Below are 16,093 nucleotides of genomic sequence, written 5' to 3'. Positions count from 1 at the left end.
AGAAGTTCCAATAATTACAGACATTGAGTGTATAGCCTCAGAGGAAGAGAACGCTCTAGAAGGGAAAGGTTAAAGAAAGAATTGTGAGACAACACCGCCACCTATAGGAAAAAAAACCTTAAGATCTTTCGAAGACTTTACTCTATAATAGAAGACTAGGGCTTGATATGCCCAATATAAACAAGAAATCAACAAACCCAACTACAACAACAACCAGTTTAAGCAGCACCAGAAGAAACTCAACACAGGAATTTGAAATGAATGTAGATATGAAGGAATTAATACTGGGTTTGAAAAAAGACTTATCAGAAATGAGGAAAGAACTGAGTGACAACGCCAAGTCCACCGATCAAAAACTGGACATGATGGGAAAGAAGATAGAAGAATTGAATGAAAAGGCAAAGAGTACTGATCAAAAACTGGACAGTATGGGCATAAAAATGGAGGAAAATATTAAGAGGGTGGCGGATTTGACAGTTAATGTAAATGACCTAAAGGAAAAAAATTTGAGGTGACACAAGCGGTTCAAGACTTAAAGGGTAAGACAACAACTCTAGAGGAAGGGGTAAGGAAAATTCAGAAAGAAAGTAGAGAGCGGAAGGGAGAGACAGATAAGGCAAAGAAAGAATTAACAGAAATGAAAAACACACATGAAGCTGTTCTGGATGCTATTGCAATGATTGAAATGCACAGAAGGGAGAAGGAGTTAAGGTTTAGATCAGTGCCAGAAGATCAAGATGAGCAGATAGAACAGAAAATAATTTCAGAACTAGCAAAATGGTTGGGAAAAGACCAGCAGGAAATGACACAAAACATTGAAAGAGTGTATAGATCAAAATCAGCCCTTGCTAGAGCAAACAAATGGCCAGGGGATTGTCTAGTAACATTTAGAAACATGGAAACTAGAGATTTAGTCTTACAGACTTGCAGCAAGAAAAAATTAAAGATCCAAGGGGTAGAAATTATAATTCATAAAATCATCCCAGTTAGGCTGTTGAAAAAAAGAGACAAATATAAGCCATTGGTGGAAGCATTAAGAGAGAAATCAATAGTCCATAGATGGAGATTCCCAGAGGGAATATCCTTTTTTTTACAAAGGGAAGAGACGAAATTTCAATACTTGGGATGATGCTGACAAGTTTTGGCGAACATATAAAGATAAGCTAGGAGGGAAAAGACAATTGGGCGGGAAAGGGCGGAGGAGGGAGGAAAACCTCTCAGAGAAAGAGGGAAGAATAGAATAAGACAACCGAAAGATTTAAAGATAATAAGAAATTATTGTATTTTATTTGTAATAAAGCAAATGTTTTTTTAAAGACTCTGCAAATACCCAATCAAATAAAGCAATAATGGATTTAAAAATAGTCACCTGGAACGTTAATGGTTTAAATGAAAAAACTAAAAGAAATAAAGTAGAACATGTGCTTTTGAAACAAAAACTCGATTTAATATGCCTTCAGGAAACACATGTGGCAGAAAATCATGTAAGAATTCTGTCCAATAAGAAATTAGGTATGGACTTCGTTTCCTCGGACAAAAATAAGAAAAGAGGAGTAGTAATTTACGCTAAACAAAAATTAGAACCAAAATTGATCTATAAAGACACACAAGGCAGGACAGTTGTAATAGAGGTGACAGTTCAAGGAGAAAAAATAATCGTGATTGGAATATATGCCCCAAATGAAAGGAAAAGTGAATTCTATCAAAATTTGGAGACTAAATTAATAGAAAATGTGGGTGAAAAAATAATTTTATTAGGGGATCAAAATGGAGTGACAGCACCAGAGCTAGATCGATCAGTTAAAACCGGGGAAAAAAAACAAATGAAATTACCAAATACTTTCTTCAAGCTAATAGAAACTTTTGGTTTAGAGGATGCATGGAGAAGTAAAAATCCATTTCAAAGAGAATATACCTTCTTTTCTTATCCGAAAAATTCAGCAGGAAGAATAGACACCATCTGGGTAACAAAAGAACTGACCTTAAAAATTTTTTAAGCCGAAATTCAACCAAAAACGCTTTCAGACCACAACGCAGTTATGGTCTGGCTAAAAGGGAATAGGGAAGCTCCAACAAGATGGAGGCTAAATGAATTTCTCCTAAAAAATGAACAGATTATACAAAAAGCAAAAGAAACACTAAAAGAATATTTTAAACTTAACATGTCAGAAGAAGTGGATATAGAAACTGTTTGGGATGCCAGCAAGGCTGTATTAAGAGGGTACTTTATACAACAAAACACAATTCAGAGAAAAGAAAAAGAAAAAAAGAAACAAGAGGTAATAGAAAAAATTAGAAAAAATGAAAAGGACCTTTATAATAAACCAGATAGCGTAGAGTTAAAGAGAAACATCAAATTACTCCAATCCCAATATTCAATGTTATTAAGTGAGGAAATGGAGTGGAAACTAAAACTAATGAAACAAAGATATTTTGAAAGAGCCAATAAGCCTGGAAAGATCTTGGCATGGCAACTGAAAAAAAAAATAGAATGAAAGAATAATAAATAAATTAAAAAATAATGGGGAAATTATAAATGACCCTAAAGAAATTGAAAAATGCTTTGGTGAATTCTATAATGAATTATATAAGGAAGAGAAAGAAACCTTAGAAGAGATAAGACATTATCTAGAGCAAAATGGGCTCCCAAAACTAAAAAAGGAACAGAGAGAAATACTAAACGCCCCAATTACTACACGGGAAATTCAAACGGCTATAAAAATTACAAAAGTAGGAAAATCTCCAGGCCCAGATGGTTTGTCATCACTTTATTATAAAAAATTAGAGGAGGTATTGATAGAACCTTTGAAAAATGTAATGAATAACATACAACAAAAAGGGAAAATGCCAAACTCTTGGAAAGAAAGCTACATTACAATTATACCTAAACAAGGGAAAGATATTTTAGATATTTCTAATTATAGACCTATAGCTCTTCTAAATAACGACTACAAGCTGTACACGAGTATACTGGCAGAGAGGACCAAAAAAGCCCTCAATGAATTAATACACAGGGACCAATCAGGCTTCTTACCAGGGAGACATATCTATAATAACACAAGAAATATAATCAACATATTGGAATATTTAGATCTGCGGATAGAGAAACCGGCTGCCTTAATGGCGGTCGATGCCGAAAAGGCCTTCGACAGGGTCTCCTGGAAATTTATGAAAGAATTAATGCACCATATGGAATTTGGAGAACAGTATAACAACAACATCAAAGCAATATATACAAAACAAACAGCAAAAATCATAATAAACGGAAGGGTGTCTCAAAAATGCGAAATTAACAAAGGAGTAAGACAGGGGTGTCCACTATCCCCACTAATTTTTATATTAGCCCTGGAAGTATTATGTCAAAAAATAAGAAATGAAGAAGAGATTAAAGGGATAATTTTAGGGAAAAATAAATATAAGATTAAATCATTCGCAGATGACATTATAATTACTACGGAACAGCCTAAAGAAAGCTTGAATAAAGTATTAGAAGTAATGAAAGAGTATGGGAAAGTCTCGGGATTTAAATTAAATTTAGGAAAAACAAAGCTATTAGTTAAAAATTTATCAAAGGAAGAACAATTGAATATAGAAAAAGCAACAAATTTAAAGATATATTCGAAAATAAAATATCTGGGGATCTGGATCACTCCAAAAAACTTAAACCTATTTGAAGATAATTATCGGAAAACTTGGGGGGAAATAAAAAAGGATTTAGAACTGTAGAATAGACTTCACCTCTCCTTTCTGGGGCGCATATCCGCAATTAAATTAAATGTGTTACCAAAATTACTCTTCTTATTTCAAACAATTCCAATCATACGAAAATTAGAATTTTTAGATAATTGGCAAAAAGAATTATCAAGATTTATATGGTCCGGGAAAAGACCCAGACTAAAGCATAAAGTATTAATCGATACTAAGGAAAGGGGGGGGTTCGGGCTCCCGGACCTAAAAATTTATTTTGAGGCGGTGTGCTTCGTATGGTTAAAGGAATGGTTCATTCTGAAAAATACAGAACTTTTAGATTTGGAGGGGCATGACACCCGATTCGGGTGGCATGCCTACCTAAATTATGAGAAATGCAAGTCCCACACAGGATTTAATAATCATATAATAAGATATCCTTTACTAAAAACATGGGGGAAATATAAAAAATACTTAGAACCAAAAACCCCAAAATGGATATCCCCAACGGAAGCAACAGCGGTCAAGAAAAGAAACATGAACGGATGCTGGACAACATATAACAACATATTAATAGAAAAGGATGAGCAAATAACAATTAAAAAATATGAAGAAGTTAAAAAATATTTCACAACATGGTTGGAATACCATCAAATTTATAATTTATTCATAAAGGATAAGAAATTAGGATTCGAGAAAAAACCATCAAAATTAGAAGTCAACTTAATAAATAATAATAACAAAATTATATCAAAAATGTACAAATTATTACTGGATTACCACGTAATGGAGGAGGCTGTAAAAAGCAATATGATAAAGTGGGCGCAAGATATTGGGCGACCCATTATGTTGGCAGACTGGGAACAACTATGGAGGGTTAACATGAATTTTACAGCGAGTTATACCATTAAAGAAAACATGCTCAAAGTCCAGCATCGGTGGTACTTGACCCCTTATAGACTATCAAAAATATATAAAAATGCATCAAGCACCTGTTGGAGGTGTGGGGCAAACAAGGGTGACCTTTTTCACATGTGGTGGGCCTGCCAAAAGATCAAAACATTTTGGAACCAAATCTATGAGGAAATTAAGAAAATGCTAGGAACAACCTTTGTTAAGAAGCCGGAAGCGTTTATTTTAAGTATAATTGGAAACGAAATTCCAACGGCAATGAAAGAATTATTTTTATATGCAACCGCAGCCGCTAGGTTATTGATAGCAAAAAGCTGGAAGGAGACTGAAGCCCCCACTTTGACGGATTGGCAGAGTAAATTACAAGAATTGGCAGAAATGGCCCTATTAACAAACAACCTGAAAGGCAAATCGCAAAAAAACTTCTCAGAAAATTGGATAAAATATAAATTATACGTTCAAAACTATACTAAAGGTGCACTGAATTTGGTAATAATTGATTAAACAGAAAGAAGGTTTTTGATATATGGTTTTTGATGCATGAAGAAAAATGAACGTATTAGGCATGTATAATAGAGAAATATACTGGGTGTAGTACGTTCGCATAAGTTTAAGAATACATTAGAAAATGGCAGGAAGGAGTTAACATTTATAGTTTCGATGATTCTTATTGATTTTTCTCTCTCTCTTCTTGTTCTGAAATTGTTGTATATATATAACATACATATTGTACGATATGGAAAGAGGGTAACAGAGGGGAGGGAGGGATGATGGTAAGGGAAGGTTTAGAAAGAAAGAGGGGAGGGGGGAGGGGGAAGGGGTATTTTTTTATTCGCATAGATATGCATAGATATAGGCAATGGTCATGATTTATAAGATTGGATGTTTTTGTCTTACACTGTTGCCGTCTATGCCTATGTTCTATGTTATGTTTTAAATTGATTAATAAACTTGCTTTTTTAAATTAAAAAAAAAAGGGCTTCAGCAACAGGAAGCCAGTGACAATTCTTCCCTAGTGGGTCCAATCAGTTAAGTCAGCAGGGACTGGGAGGATGTAAAACCTCTGCCGAACAATCCCTTATGACTCTCTATTTTCCTCTACTTTCCAGTTGTTTCCTAGGCAATAATTTCTGTAGTTTACCAGCAATTAGGTGCTTGGGGTGGGGGGAATCCCAGGCTTCCTTTTCATGTGTGAACAGAAGTGGATGAATGAGAATAGAATTCAAAACCCACAGTTGGGCATTATCTTTATTAGGACCAACCAAAATGCTGTAACATAGCGGCAAGCTTTCACGTTCTCCTGAACTCTTCATCTGTCAAGACGTTACACAAAGTGCAGGGCAGGGATGAGGAGAAATTAAAAAGTACAAGAAGTTAAGCTGGGTTTTATTGCTATAAGGCCAGCTTTTAGATTCATTTTCAAGAAGGTGTATATTATTCCCCCACCCACTTCGTAGACCAACACAGCTTCCTTTAAGTTGCTTAGGGCAGAGTTCTTAAGCTCCTTAATTTGACATTATTGATTCCAGGATCTTTACTTTCTGTCCTTATCCGGACAACAGGTCAGTTTCTGCTGCCATTGCACATCAGGCCTTCAGCTCAATCTTAAACATCCACTTCCAGCACTGGACACAACAGGGACTATCCTAGTCTTTGGTTGGGTATGGCCATCCACAGACCTGTCCAGAAACGTTTTCCCAGTGAGAGGAATTGCCTTTGTACAGTCAAAGCACCCCCTGTTTGGCACCACCAGATCTTTGCTATGTAATGTTAATCTAGACCACTTTGCATAAGAAAGATGGCGAACTGGTGATAGTTCATAAAGGAGCTAAACTGTAGGGTAAAGAGAAGTTGTAGTCAATAGGTGCTGAAGTCTGCAGATACATAGAAGCAGTCCATGCAGTCTTCATTTGAGAGAAATTCACCCTTCATTGTACAGCCCGTCTTCCATGACTCTTATTTCCCAGTCAGTCTCCCATCCAGGCATTGGGCTGATCCAGATCTGCTTACCTTCAGCAAAGTGGTGGCCTTCAAATAATGTCCTAGGACTCTAGATCAGGGTCCCCTCCAAATGATGTTGGACTCCAGCTCCCATTATTCTTGCTGCCTGGGGCTGATGGGATTTGGGGTCCAGCAAACATCGGGAAAGCACAGCTTTGGTTCTCCCTGCTCTGAAGATCTTGTACAAAATCTTTGCAAATTGCTTTGTTAACAATCTGCTCGGAAGCTGCCCGGCACCCTTCAGGCCAGCACTGTCTGCTAGGAGGTCACGACTGCATTCTGCTCCCCACAACAGCTTATGCAGAATGCAAGGTCAAATCTGGAACAAACTGTAACCTTGAATGGAATCATTTCTCTAAAGAAATTCTCACTTGGATAGCTGTTAAATTTCACGTCCTTTCACAGGTCACTGTGAAAGTTGTTTTGGTTCTCTTTGATGCAATGAATATAATATAATGATGGCAGATAATGTAGACGGCTCTTAGTTTTTCGTAGAGAAAATATAAGCTGCCAAATTATGACAGATTTGGTAAAGATAGACCTCCTGGTTCTCTAACATAACTCTGCACAGATTAAGCTTTTGGAATGCGATTCAGCTCCATTAACTTCTTAAAAAGTTGAAACTAAAAATATTAAATGGAACCTGTATTCATGTTCTCAGGTGTCCACTTTGAAATCACTGCCTTGTTTGGATAGAATTTCAACCATCATCCACTAGCCTTTGGAAATATGGCATCTAGAGAGACAGAGAAAGTATGTTATTGTTTTTGGTTGTAGGTGGTTGTAGTTAGAGCAGTAGTTCCTCTTTTAATAGAAGGGGGTAGAATTCTTTTTTCTGACTCTAGGAAGCCTGGAGTTCCTGTCCAAGTTTATTTTTTCTTCTTCCATAGTTGAGGAAGTAATCCATTTTTACTAGTGTTTTGCCGAGATCTGTGTTCATTCTGCTGCCAATAACATGTCCGCTGGTGTTGGGAATTTTGTCTGAGAAAACTGACATGTATTCAGGAAGCTGCTCAGGTTCTTTTATCTTGCCCTGGGTAAAAGAAATGTCAAGTTATGTGAGCTTGCCTCAAACAAACAGAAAACGCTTCTGTAAATACCGGTACTGCAATTACTTTCTTTATTTCCAAGTATTTACAGACTGGTTTTAAACATAATCCTGCATGAACTAAAATTGGCTAATTGTTAATGTGGCATCTATATCATGTAATTATTATTATTATTATTATTATTACATGATATAGATGCCACATTAACAATTTGCCAATTTTAGTTCATGCAGGATTATTATTATTATTATTATTTATACCCTGCCCATCTGGCTGGGTTTCCCTAGCCACTCTGGGTGGCTTCCAACAGAAAAGTAAAATACAATAATCTATTGAACATTAAAAGCCTCCCTAAACAGGGCTGCCTTCAGATGTCTTCTAAAAATCTGGTAGTTGTTTTTCTCTTTGACATCTGACGGGAGGGCGTTCCACAGGGCGGGCGCCACTACCGAGAAGGCCCTCTGCCTGGTTCCCTGCAACTTGGCTTCTCGCAATGAGGGAACCGCCAGAAGGCCCTCGGCACTGGACCTCAGTGTCCGGGCAGAACGATGGGGGTGGAGACGCTCCTTCAGGTATACTGGACCGAAGCCATTTAGGGCTTTAAAGGTCAGCACCAACACTTTGAATTGTGCTCGGAAACGTACTGGGAGGCAATGTAGATCTTTCAAGACCGGTGTTATGTGGTCTCGGCGGAGTTATGTGGTTCCCAGAAGTCTCTGTAAGGCAGGGGTGGGCACAACTGAATTCAACTAGTGGGCCAGATCTAGCATTCTCTTCCTTCTGCCCCCACCATCCTGCAGGCCACATGAACAGGTGTGAGTGGGGCGCCTCACCTGTCAGTCACCTGGTGTCACTATGCTGTCAGGTGATTCAGCTGCAAAGGAGAGAATTGGTGGCACCCTCTTAAGCAGGCTTCCTCAACCTCGGCCCTCCAGATGTTTGGAGACTACAATTCCCATCATCCCTGACCACTGGTCCTGCTAGCTTGGGATCGTGGGAGTTGTAGGCCGAAAACATCTGGAGGGCCGAGGTTGAGGAAGCCTGTTCTTAAGTGTGACCACAATTCTTCCTTTGCAGCCATCTTTTTTGTGCTTGGAAGAAGGGTGGAGGAATCTCATCAGCCTTGTTTCAGAAAGCAGTGAGATTTTGATGTTCTTCTGACAGCAAGGCACCTTGCATAATATTTAAAATGAGTATGAATTAAGAAACCTAGACAAACAAGAGTAAAAAACTTTTTCAGTGATAGAGACTTGTAGGCAGTTTTTTTTTCTGCTGAAGCTAAGTAGGTCTGTCATTTTATAAAGCAGCTTCGTATCTTCCTTGGATGGGAGACCAGGAACTATAAGCTAACAAAACATCTGGGTGACCCAAGCATGGAGAAGGTCAAGAAAATCTGGTATTCAGCATGCAATCCCTGCATGTTTCTGGGAAGGAGGCATCGCTCCTGCACTAGGCCAGGCATCCCCAAACTTGGCCTTCCAGATGTTTTGGGACTACAATTTCCATCATCCCCGACCACTGGTCCTGTTAGCTAGGGATGATGGGAATTGCAGTCCCCAAAACATCTGGAGGGCCAAGTTTGGGGGTGCCTGACTTAGGCAGAGCATTTCCAAAGCTTAGCATGAGAACATATCACTCCCCAACCTTTTGCGGGAAAGAGCATTGGTGTGCAAAGGTTTGTCTGGCTACCAAAAACTTCCAAAGTTTGTGGACCCCTGCTAGGGTCCATTGTTACATGTGTGTATGTGTGTGTGGCGGGGGGAGAAGACAGAAGTGAACAAGCATAATTAAGGCAAGAATTATACCACCCTGAAGTTCCTCATCCCTTTTGTAACAGGGTGTTCGCCTTTGACTTACCAATGGGTCGTAGTCCTTTAAAAAACTCCAGTTCCGGTACCTTTGGAATAATACAGAGAGAGTGCTTTAGTTTTGTTAGCCAATCATAGCGATGCCAGATGTTCCGAAATTAAAGATGGCATTAAAAGGACTAGAATAAAGACACAATTATAGGGCTGGCTCCAACCAATGGCTTTTTCTTTTTTTAACGTGTGTTTTTTATTAAAGATTTCTTGGTTTACAAAAGTATGTGCAATGTCTCTTTTTCCAAGTTACATTTTCTACAGATCAGTTTCATTTGTTGAGACATTAGTGTTACATTTGGAAGAAAAGGGGGAAAGAGGTGGAGGGGGAGGAATGGTGAGTGGGGGTGGAGTCGGGTGGCGATGTTTCTGTTTTACTTAATGTATGTGTGGGGTTTTGTGTCAGCGTCGCTTATGCAGGTTCTCTTTACTATTCGCCTGTGTTCCTTTGGTGATGAGAGAGGTTGGAGTTGGCCTAGGGTGTAGTTGTTTGTTTGTGATTGGCTGCGGTGAACTTTGTTTTCATGTTTGAGTGGGGTGGGTGGGTGTTCTTGAATCAGGTTAGCCATATTGATTTGTATGTTGTTGGTGGATTCTCGTCATTGTCCTGTTGGGGGCTGTGTATGTGATAAAGAGGAGCCATACTGGGGTGAAGGCATCTTCTTCCATTTGTTCCCAAGTCAGTTTCAGTTTATCAGTTAGTTTTTTTTCCTAATAAGGCTGTTTCCCATAATATTTGGTACCATTGGTCCATGCTTACTCCTGACAGGTCTCTCCAGTGTCTGGCTATGATGTTTCTGGCTGCTGAGAGTAGGCCAACCAATGGCTTCTTGAATTGAAAACTGCTCATCTCAGCCCTCATGTGTTCTAAACTTGCACACCCCTAGGGTGGGCAGATGCAAAAGAGGGCAGACCTCCTGCTGCTTAGAAGATGGAATTTCAGCAGGTCTCATGCAAGCCGCACCTGTTGGAATCCCCTCTTCTACACATTTATTAAAGGTGCAGGAACCCTTCCATCTTTTGCACCTGCTCCCCTTAACTCTACGATAGCCACAGTTAGAGGGCGTGCCTATGTGATATGCTTTTTTTTACTACTACCCCAAGGTCTACTAACTAGAGCCAGGCGCGAAATGGTGGTTCATGGGGCAGAGCCTGTTGCACCTCATGGGCCATACATTGGAATGACTTGCTATATGTACAGGTACACGTTTACATCTGAACTGATGCAAGTCGGGTAGCCATACACTCCAATTTGGTTGCAGGGGGCCAGCCCTTTTGCTGCTGCACTTGGTTTAAAAAAAAAGCAAGGAAGTCAGAAGCTACTGACATGGTGAGCTACTGCAAAACCATCCATCTATCTCCTAATGGACCCCAATCTTCTTTCCGCCCTCTCCTGCCTTAGAATACACCCAATGTCCTTCTTCATATTGCATGAACATGTGTGTAATTGTGGTCACACTGTCTTTTAGGGATAAACCTTTCAATTAGAGCAGCGTTTGAAGAGGCGGGGGACGGGACGACAACTACTGGCACAGATGCCTATGTTCTATTAAACTATTATCATGCTATTATTACTGATGCTGTTACTGCATTTTTTTTTAAGGCAGCACAGGGTTGGCATAAGGCTTGAGCGGCTGGAGCAATCGGTAACCCCAGTCCTTAAAAGCCTGCAAAACAAGAAAGGGTTTTTTTTCCCCCAGAGAGCTTTCATTTGCCATGAAATGGAGTAAGTATTGAATTTACCATTGCGTGAGAAGCCCTAGAATCCTGCTGGCCCTGGTGCAAACATACCGTTGAAAAAGAAGAAGCTCCTTGCCTCCTCTACCAGAGTGCTCACGATATACAGTACTGTAAATGAAAGGGGCCTTTCCTGTGCTGCATTTCCCCAACACGAAAATATTCTTCACATGAGGCAAAGTGCATACAACCATTCGGCCCCTATCTTTGCTTTTTCTTTCTTCCTTACAGAGATACGTTGCAAATATGTTTTGTGAAAGCAACAGCCCTAAGAAACAAAGCAATAGGCAAATGCACCAACACAGAGGTTATAACAGTGGCACCCACAATGAGTAATATAGGACAGCCCAAATGCCAGCTGGGCAGTGGGGAGACTGTGACAAAACAGATGAGCTGCCGCTGCATCTGCAGACATGCTGGCCAGTGGACAGGCTTGACTAGGCAGAGAGGTACCTCTGCCCAAGCCATTGCCCCGCCTGGCACAAAGGGGGGGTTGGACTGCAGCCTAATGACCCACCCGCACTTCTGCTTGTCCTGTGCCTAGAAAGCATGAGCCCTAGACATTTCCCAATTATCCCATGCTTTCTGAGTGTGTTTTTCCTTGTCCCTACTACTTTCCCCTGGGGAAAACCCGCTGTTTACCACTGAATCAGAACAAACATTAATCTGCAGAAAAAACCAATTGATGTTTCGTTCTGATTCAGCGGCAAACAGTGGGTTTTCCCCAGGGGAAAGCTGTGGGGTGAGCCGAAGTCTGGATGAACTCCCCGTCTGTTGTGGCATTCCAGGATGCCCACCCGAGGTCAAACATGAGTTGAGAGTACAGTTGGGTTACTCACCAATATTTTGTTGCCCTCCTTTCGGCCTCCACAAACTCTCTCCAGACTGTGTCCTGCCGGACCTGGTCTGCTTTCAGGGCTTCTTGCTCCTCTCCACCATGGCCTTTGCTCGATTGTTTCACCGAGCTCCGTGTGGTAGCCAGTAGAGTCCTTGCAGATTGGCTGCTGCTGAGCGAAGGAGATGAGGATGAGGCTAAATTCACATCTGCAGGGCTGGTAGCCGGTGACCGGAAGCCTGCCGAGGTTGTCCTCCTGAGTCCCTTTGCTCTGCTCCCCATCCTATAGGAGCTTTTCTCTGCCAAGCAATAGTGGATCACCAACCCCCAAGAAGCTTGGCCAGGTGCTAGCAAGTCCTAAACATTCAGAGTTTTCCTTACCCAGCATTTTTCCTTAGGCATTTGATTAGGTAAGCGAAACACATTGAAACCCTGGTGTCCAGCACGCAGCATGTCTGAAGAGGTTCTGCAGGTTTCCTGTTTGGGTTTGTGCACACTTACTGGATGGCCTAACAATGTTGTGTTGAGAAGCTGGATCTGTGCACTGCATGGAGGCAAGATTCCATATGGTAATATTTTTCTAAGCTAAAGATGCTGCTATTGGAAGCTCTGAGTTATCAGTTGTCCGCAGCAAGCTTTTGTTCCTGCAACTCAAGCCACACTGATGTGCACTTTCTAACACCCACATTGCTTCAGGAATCCCCAGAATGCCCACTGGATGTGTAAGGAGAGCTTGCTTGTTGTTGTAGCTTAGTACTACGGGGAGCTTTTCGGCATTACGGTAGCTTTTGTTCTGCTGGTGCAGCTGAAACCAAACACCCCAAGAGCCTTGGGTTTTCCCAGTGTGTTTACTGTCTCCATTGGAAACCAGACTGGCTTTGTCATGAATATTCATCACAGACAAAAGGGCATGTACCTTTTGTCTGCTAGAGGGCTTGGCTAGACATTTGATTGTGGGTTAGGAATTTCCCTTTTAGCTGTAGTGGCATTCAATCCTCTGCTTCTGTTATCTGTTCATTTTGCAAAGGTATGTATTTTAAGACCTGGCTGGAAACAAAAATTATCAGTCCTGGGGTCACACATGTGCACAAACTATCTTCTGCTTTGGGCAAGTGATGTTTGTATATTTGCTGCTTTTTGGACAAGGTGATGAGCAACTGCTAAATGCTTTGCCTAAAGCACCTGTGACCCTCCAGGTGTGTTGGACTCCCAGCTTCCCATTATCCCATTTTTTATATATCTGAACATTGGCCTTGCTGACTGGGGAAGTTAGGAACTGGAGACCAATGACATCAGGGTCACAGGTTCCCCACCTCTAGTATAAAAGATGTACTAGGTAGAAAGATCAAACTAAGAAACAGAACATAGCAAATCCCCCTTGCCTTTGATGCTTCCCTCTCTATTCCCTTGGAGGCAAAAAGCCAAGCTAATGCAGAGCAAAGGCGTTTACTTTTTGACCAAGATCAGATCTTGAACAAGAGTGAGTTTTACTTGTGTTTGCGCTCTTCCTAGGGAGCCCTGTGTGTTCCTAACCTTCCCATCATTTTGGTGTCTGCCAAAGATATTCCCGTCCCTCTCCCCCACAGGGACATTTTGACACCAACATGATATTGTGCTGCAAAGTCTGTTTTTTAATATTGCTTACACGGTTTTTATTGTATGTTTTACTTTGGGTGTAAATTTCTGCAGGAGATTTTTAGTGGGAAGCAATGTATAAATTGAATAAACCCAATGTAAACCTCCAGCCCATTTTTATTGGACCAACTCCTATGCACAGCAGTTAAGCAGATGAGACCTTTCCCATCACTGCCTTCATGCCAGGAGATCTTTCACCTGGCCAGATTTCTGCATGGTCAGATGGTGCTGAAGGCATAGGGACAATGTATCTGAAAATATGGCTCCCCTAACACTTCTACAGGGGTTAGCCAAGTTGACCCCCATCAAGGGTGCAAGCCTGCCCCCCCCCCCACAAAAATGGCACCTCTCTATTCTGGCTCAGAGTGGCTAGGAGCTCGCCCACCCACCCCCGGCCACTCCTGGGCTGCTTTGAGCAGCCAACATTTCATTGCCAAGAGTGCAAGGGGCACCAATTCAACTCCTTGCTTCTTTCTCTACGTTGCTTTTAAATCTGAAATTTGAAGCTGTTGTTTGAAGCTACCAGGGACATGAGTTCTGGTGCAGCAAAGGTGGTGCAGCAAAGGGCTGGTGACGAATGGGTCCTCTAAGAAAGAACATCATGGCTTTGATATTTGGTTTCAGTGATTTATGAATGAGTGCTTTAAACCTTTTTGGTTAACCACTAAACGGAACGGAACTAATTTATGAGCGGAAGCATGAATGCACATAGCATGTTGTGCTTACAGTGCACCTCCGTTCCTCAGAAGGTCAATGAACCCCAATACCAAAAGCAGAATGGAAATTTGCATGTTTCCCTGTTATTTTACTGAGGCAGGAGGGGATGTATCTGACAAAACAAATATAAACCACAAGAGGGTGTTATAGGGCAAAGTATACAATGGGGAAAAAGCTGCCGCCGCCACCACACTGATTTAATTTCTCTTTCTTATCCATGGCAAATTGAAACTGAGCAAAACGTTTGCAAGCATATATAAATCCATTTTTTAAACTAAAGAAAAAGCTTTATTCTCTTCACAAAACAAATTATGAGTCAAACTTGTCTAAATGGGGAGATTATTCTCACACTTTTACTTTGGCAACCAGTCAGCAAAACTTTGCGCAACAGAAATTTGTCCTGCCTTCTTTGGGGACTGTCCTACCAGTTGTTTTTACCTGTTCTGTTGCTATTAATACAACACTGAGCACTTCCTCTACAGCAGCAGCCCCATTGAATTTGGCAGGAATAGCTCAATAGCAAGTAGTAGCTAACTTGTGGCTCTCCCAAGCCTTGCCGGGCTTCTCTCCCTTCATCCCTGACCTCTTACTAAATCATCACCGTCAAGAACTGGTGGGAGTTGGGGATCCGGCAGTGTTTGTGGCCTTCATGTGGAAAACAAATTTAGTGAAACTCAGAAGACAGCCCTAATATGCTATTCATTTCTCCACTTCCAAATAGACCAGGAATATCTGAAGTGGAACCTGCTCACTTAATCCTCTTCAAGAGAAAATTTTGCTAGCTTGCTGTAGCCTGAATCCTCTTCGTGTTGCTGCGCTGTCATAAGTTTTTATTCCAAGCGGATCCATAGGTTAGCCTTACTTGGGGCACTATTCTGCGTGAAAACAGCGAGCTAGAACCTAAAGTGCACATACAACATGGACCAATGTTGAAGACTCTCCAAAGCCCTGCCAGTAGCCACCAGGAATATCCATGTGGGCATGGTTATTCTCCATGAGATGCCAGAAATCCATGCAACAATATATTCTATGAACTACATTTGAGAAATAGAGAAACACCCCCTCAAGAGGTGATGGTTTTGACAGCTTCACTATGAGAACCATCCGCATGCATTCCAGTTCTTCACCACAATAGAAGTTCTAGGCTCCATCTTACTTCTTTGAACATCACCTTGCAGTGTGTGTTTTTTAGCAGCGTCACCAACAATATTTCTGCAAAATCCACAGTTCTACATACCTCCTTGGTTGAAACTGATGTTCCAAACCCGTTTTCTTAGAAAAAGGACTTTGAAGAGCCATACTGAATCGTAGAATCACAGAGTTGGAAGGGACCCCGAGGGTCATCTAGTTCAGCCTCCTGCAATGCAAGTAACTGAGGCCAAGTTACTTTGCTTGTCTGATTTCAACTTTGTGAGTGGCAGTATACACATGGACATTGCTAGCGTAAGCCAATTGGCCTGTTGGCAAGGGAGAGCGCCATGGCAACTTTGGCTTCAATTTACAGTTCAAATAAATTCCCATTGGCTGAAGAACTTGCAGAAGGTTTGCAAGTGGCTTTTCTGATTGCTTTGGCAACAAATGGGTTGTGATTAGGGCTATGCCTCTTTCTCAACAAGCCGTCTCTCTTTTCACAGCAGAGCTTTGTCATCTGCAGGGCAATA

General features: G+C 41.0%; 1 protein-coding gene across 3 annotated transcripts; it reads right to left on the bottom strand.

Annotated features, from left to right (window-relative positions):
* Positions 1-5,577: 5,577 nt before the first annotated feature.
* C3H2orf50 (chromosome 3 C2orf50 homolog) lies at positions 5,578-15,859 on the bottom strand. Of its 3 annotated transcripts, none has more exons than XM_035109849.2 (4): positions 15,670-15,859; positions 12,085-12,252; positions 9,507-9,546; positions 5,578-7,633 (listed from the first exon to the last, which is right to left on the bottom strand). In XM_035109849.2, the coding sequence occupies exons 1-4, from the start codon at positions 15,774-15,776 to the stop codon at positions 7,442-7,444; spliced, it is 507 nt and encodes a 168-aa protein (XP_034965740.2). In that variant the 5' UTR covers positions 15,777-15,859; the 3' UTR covers positions 5,578-7,441. The 3 variants fall into 3 exon arrangements, with proteins under 3 accessions (XP_034965740.2, XP_034965741.2, XP_034965739.2); XM_035109850.2 differs by having other exon boundaries at positions 12,085-12,249; XM_035109848.2 differs by lacking the exon at positions 15,670-15,859 and having other exon boundaries at positions 12,085-13,206.
* Positions 15,860-16,093: the final 234 nt, after the last annotated feature.

Source organism: Zootoca vivipara, chromosome 3, assembly GCF_963506605.1.
Source record: "Zootoca vivipara chromosome 3, rZooViv1.1, whole genome shotgun sequence".
Lineage (NCBI taxonomy): Eukaryota > Metazoa > Chordata > Lepidosauria > Squamata > Lacertidae > Zootoca > Zootoca vivipara.
Note: the sequence above shows the minus strand (reverse complement) of the source record. Positions and strands in the feature narration are given on the sequence as shown.

What these genes read in the sequence shown, in the direction of transcription:
- C3H2orf50 (XM_035109848.2), bottom strand. Translation starts at nt 12,362, where the DNA reads ATGGGGAGCAGAGCAAAGGGACTCAGGAGGACAACCTCGGCAGGCTTC. An exon ending in AGGAGGGCAACAAAATATTG is followed by an intron (nt 9,547 to 12,084) that starts GTGAGTAACCCA and finishes ATTATTCCAAAG; the next exon opens with GTACCGGAACTGGAGTTTTT. An exon ending in TAAAGGACTACGACCCATTG is followed by an intron (nt 7,634 to 9,506) that starts GTAAGTCAAAGG and finishes TCTTTTACCCAG; the next exon opens with GGCAAGATAAAAGAACCTGA.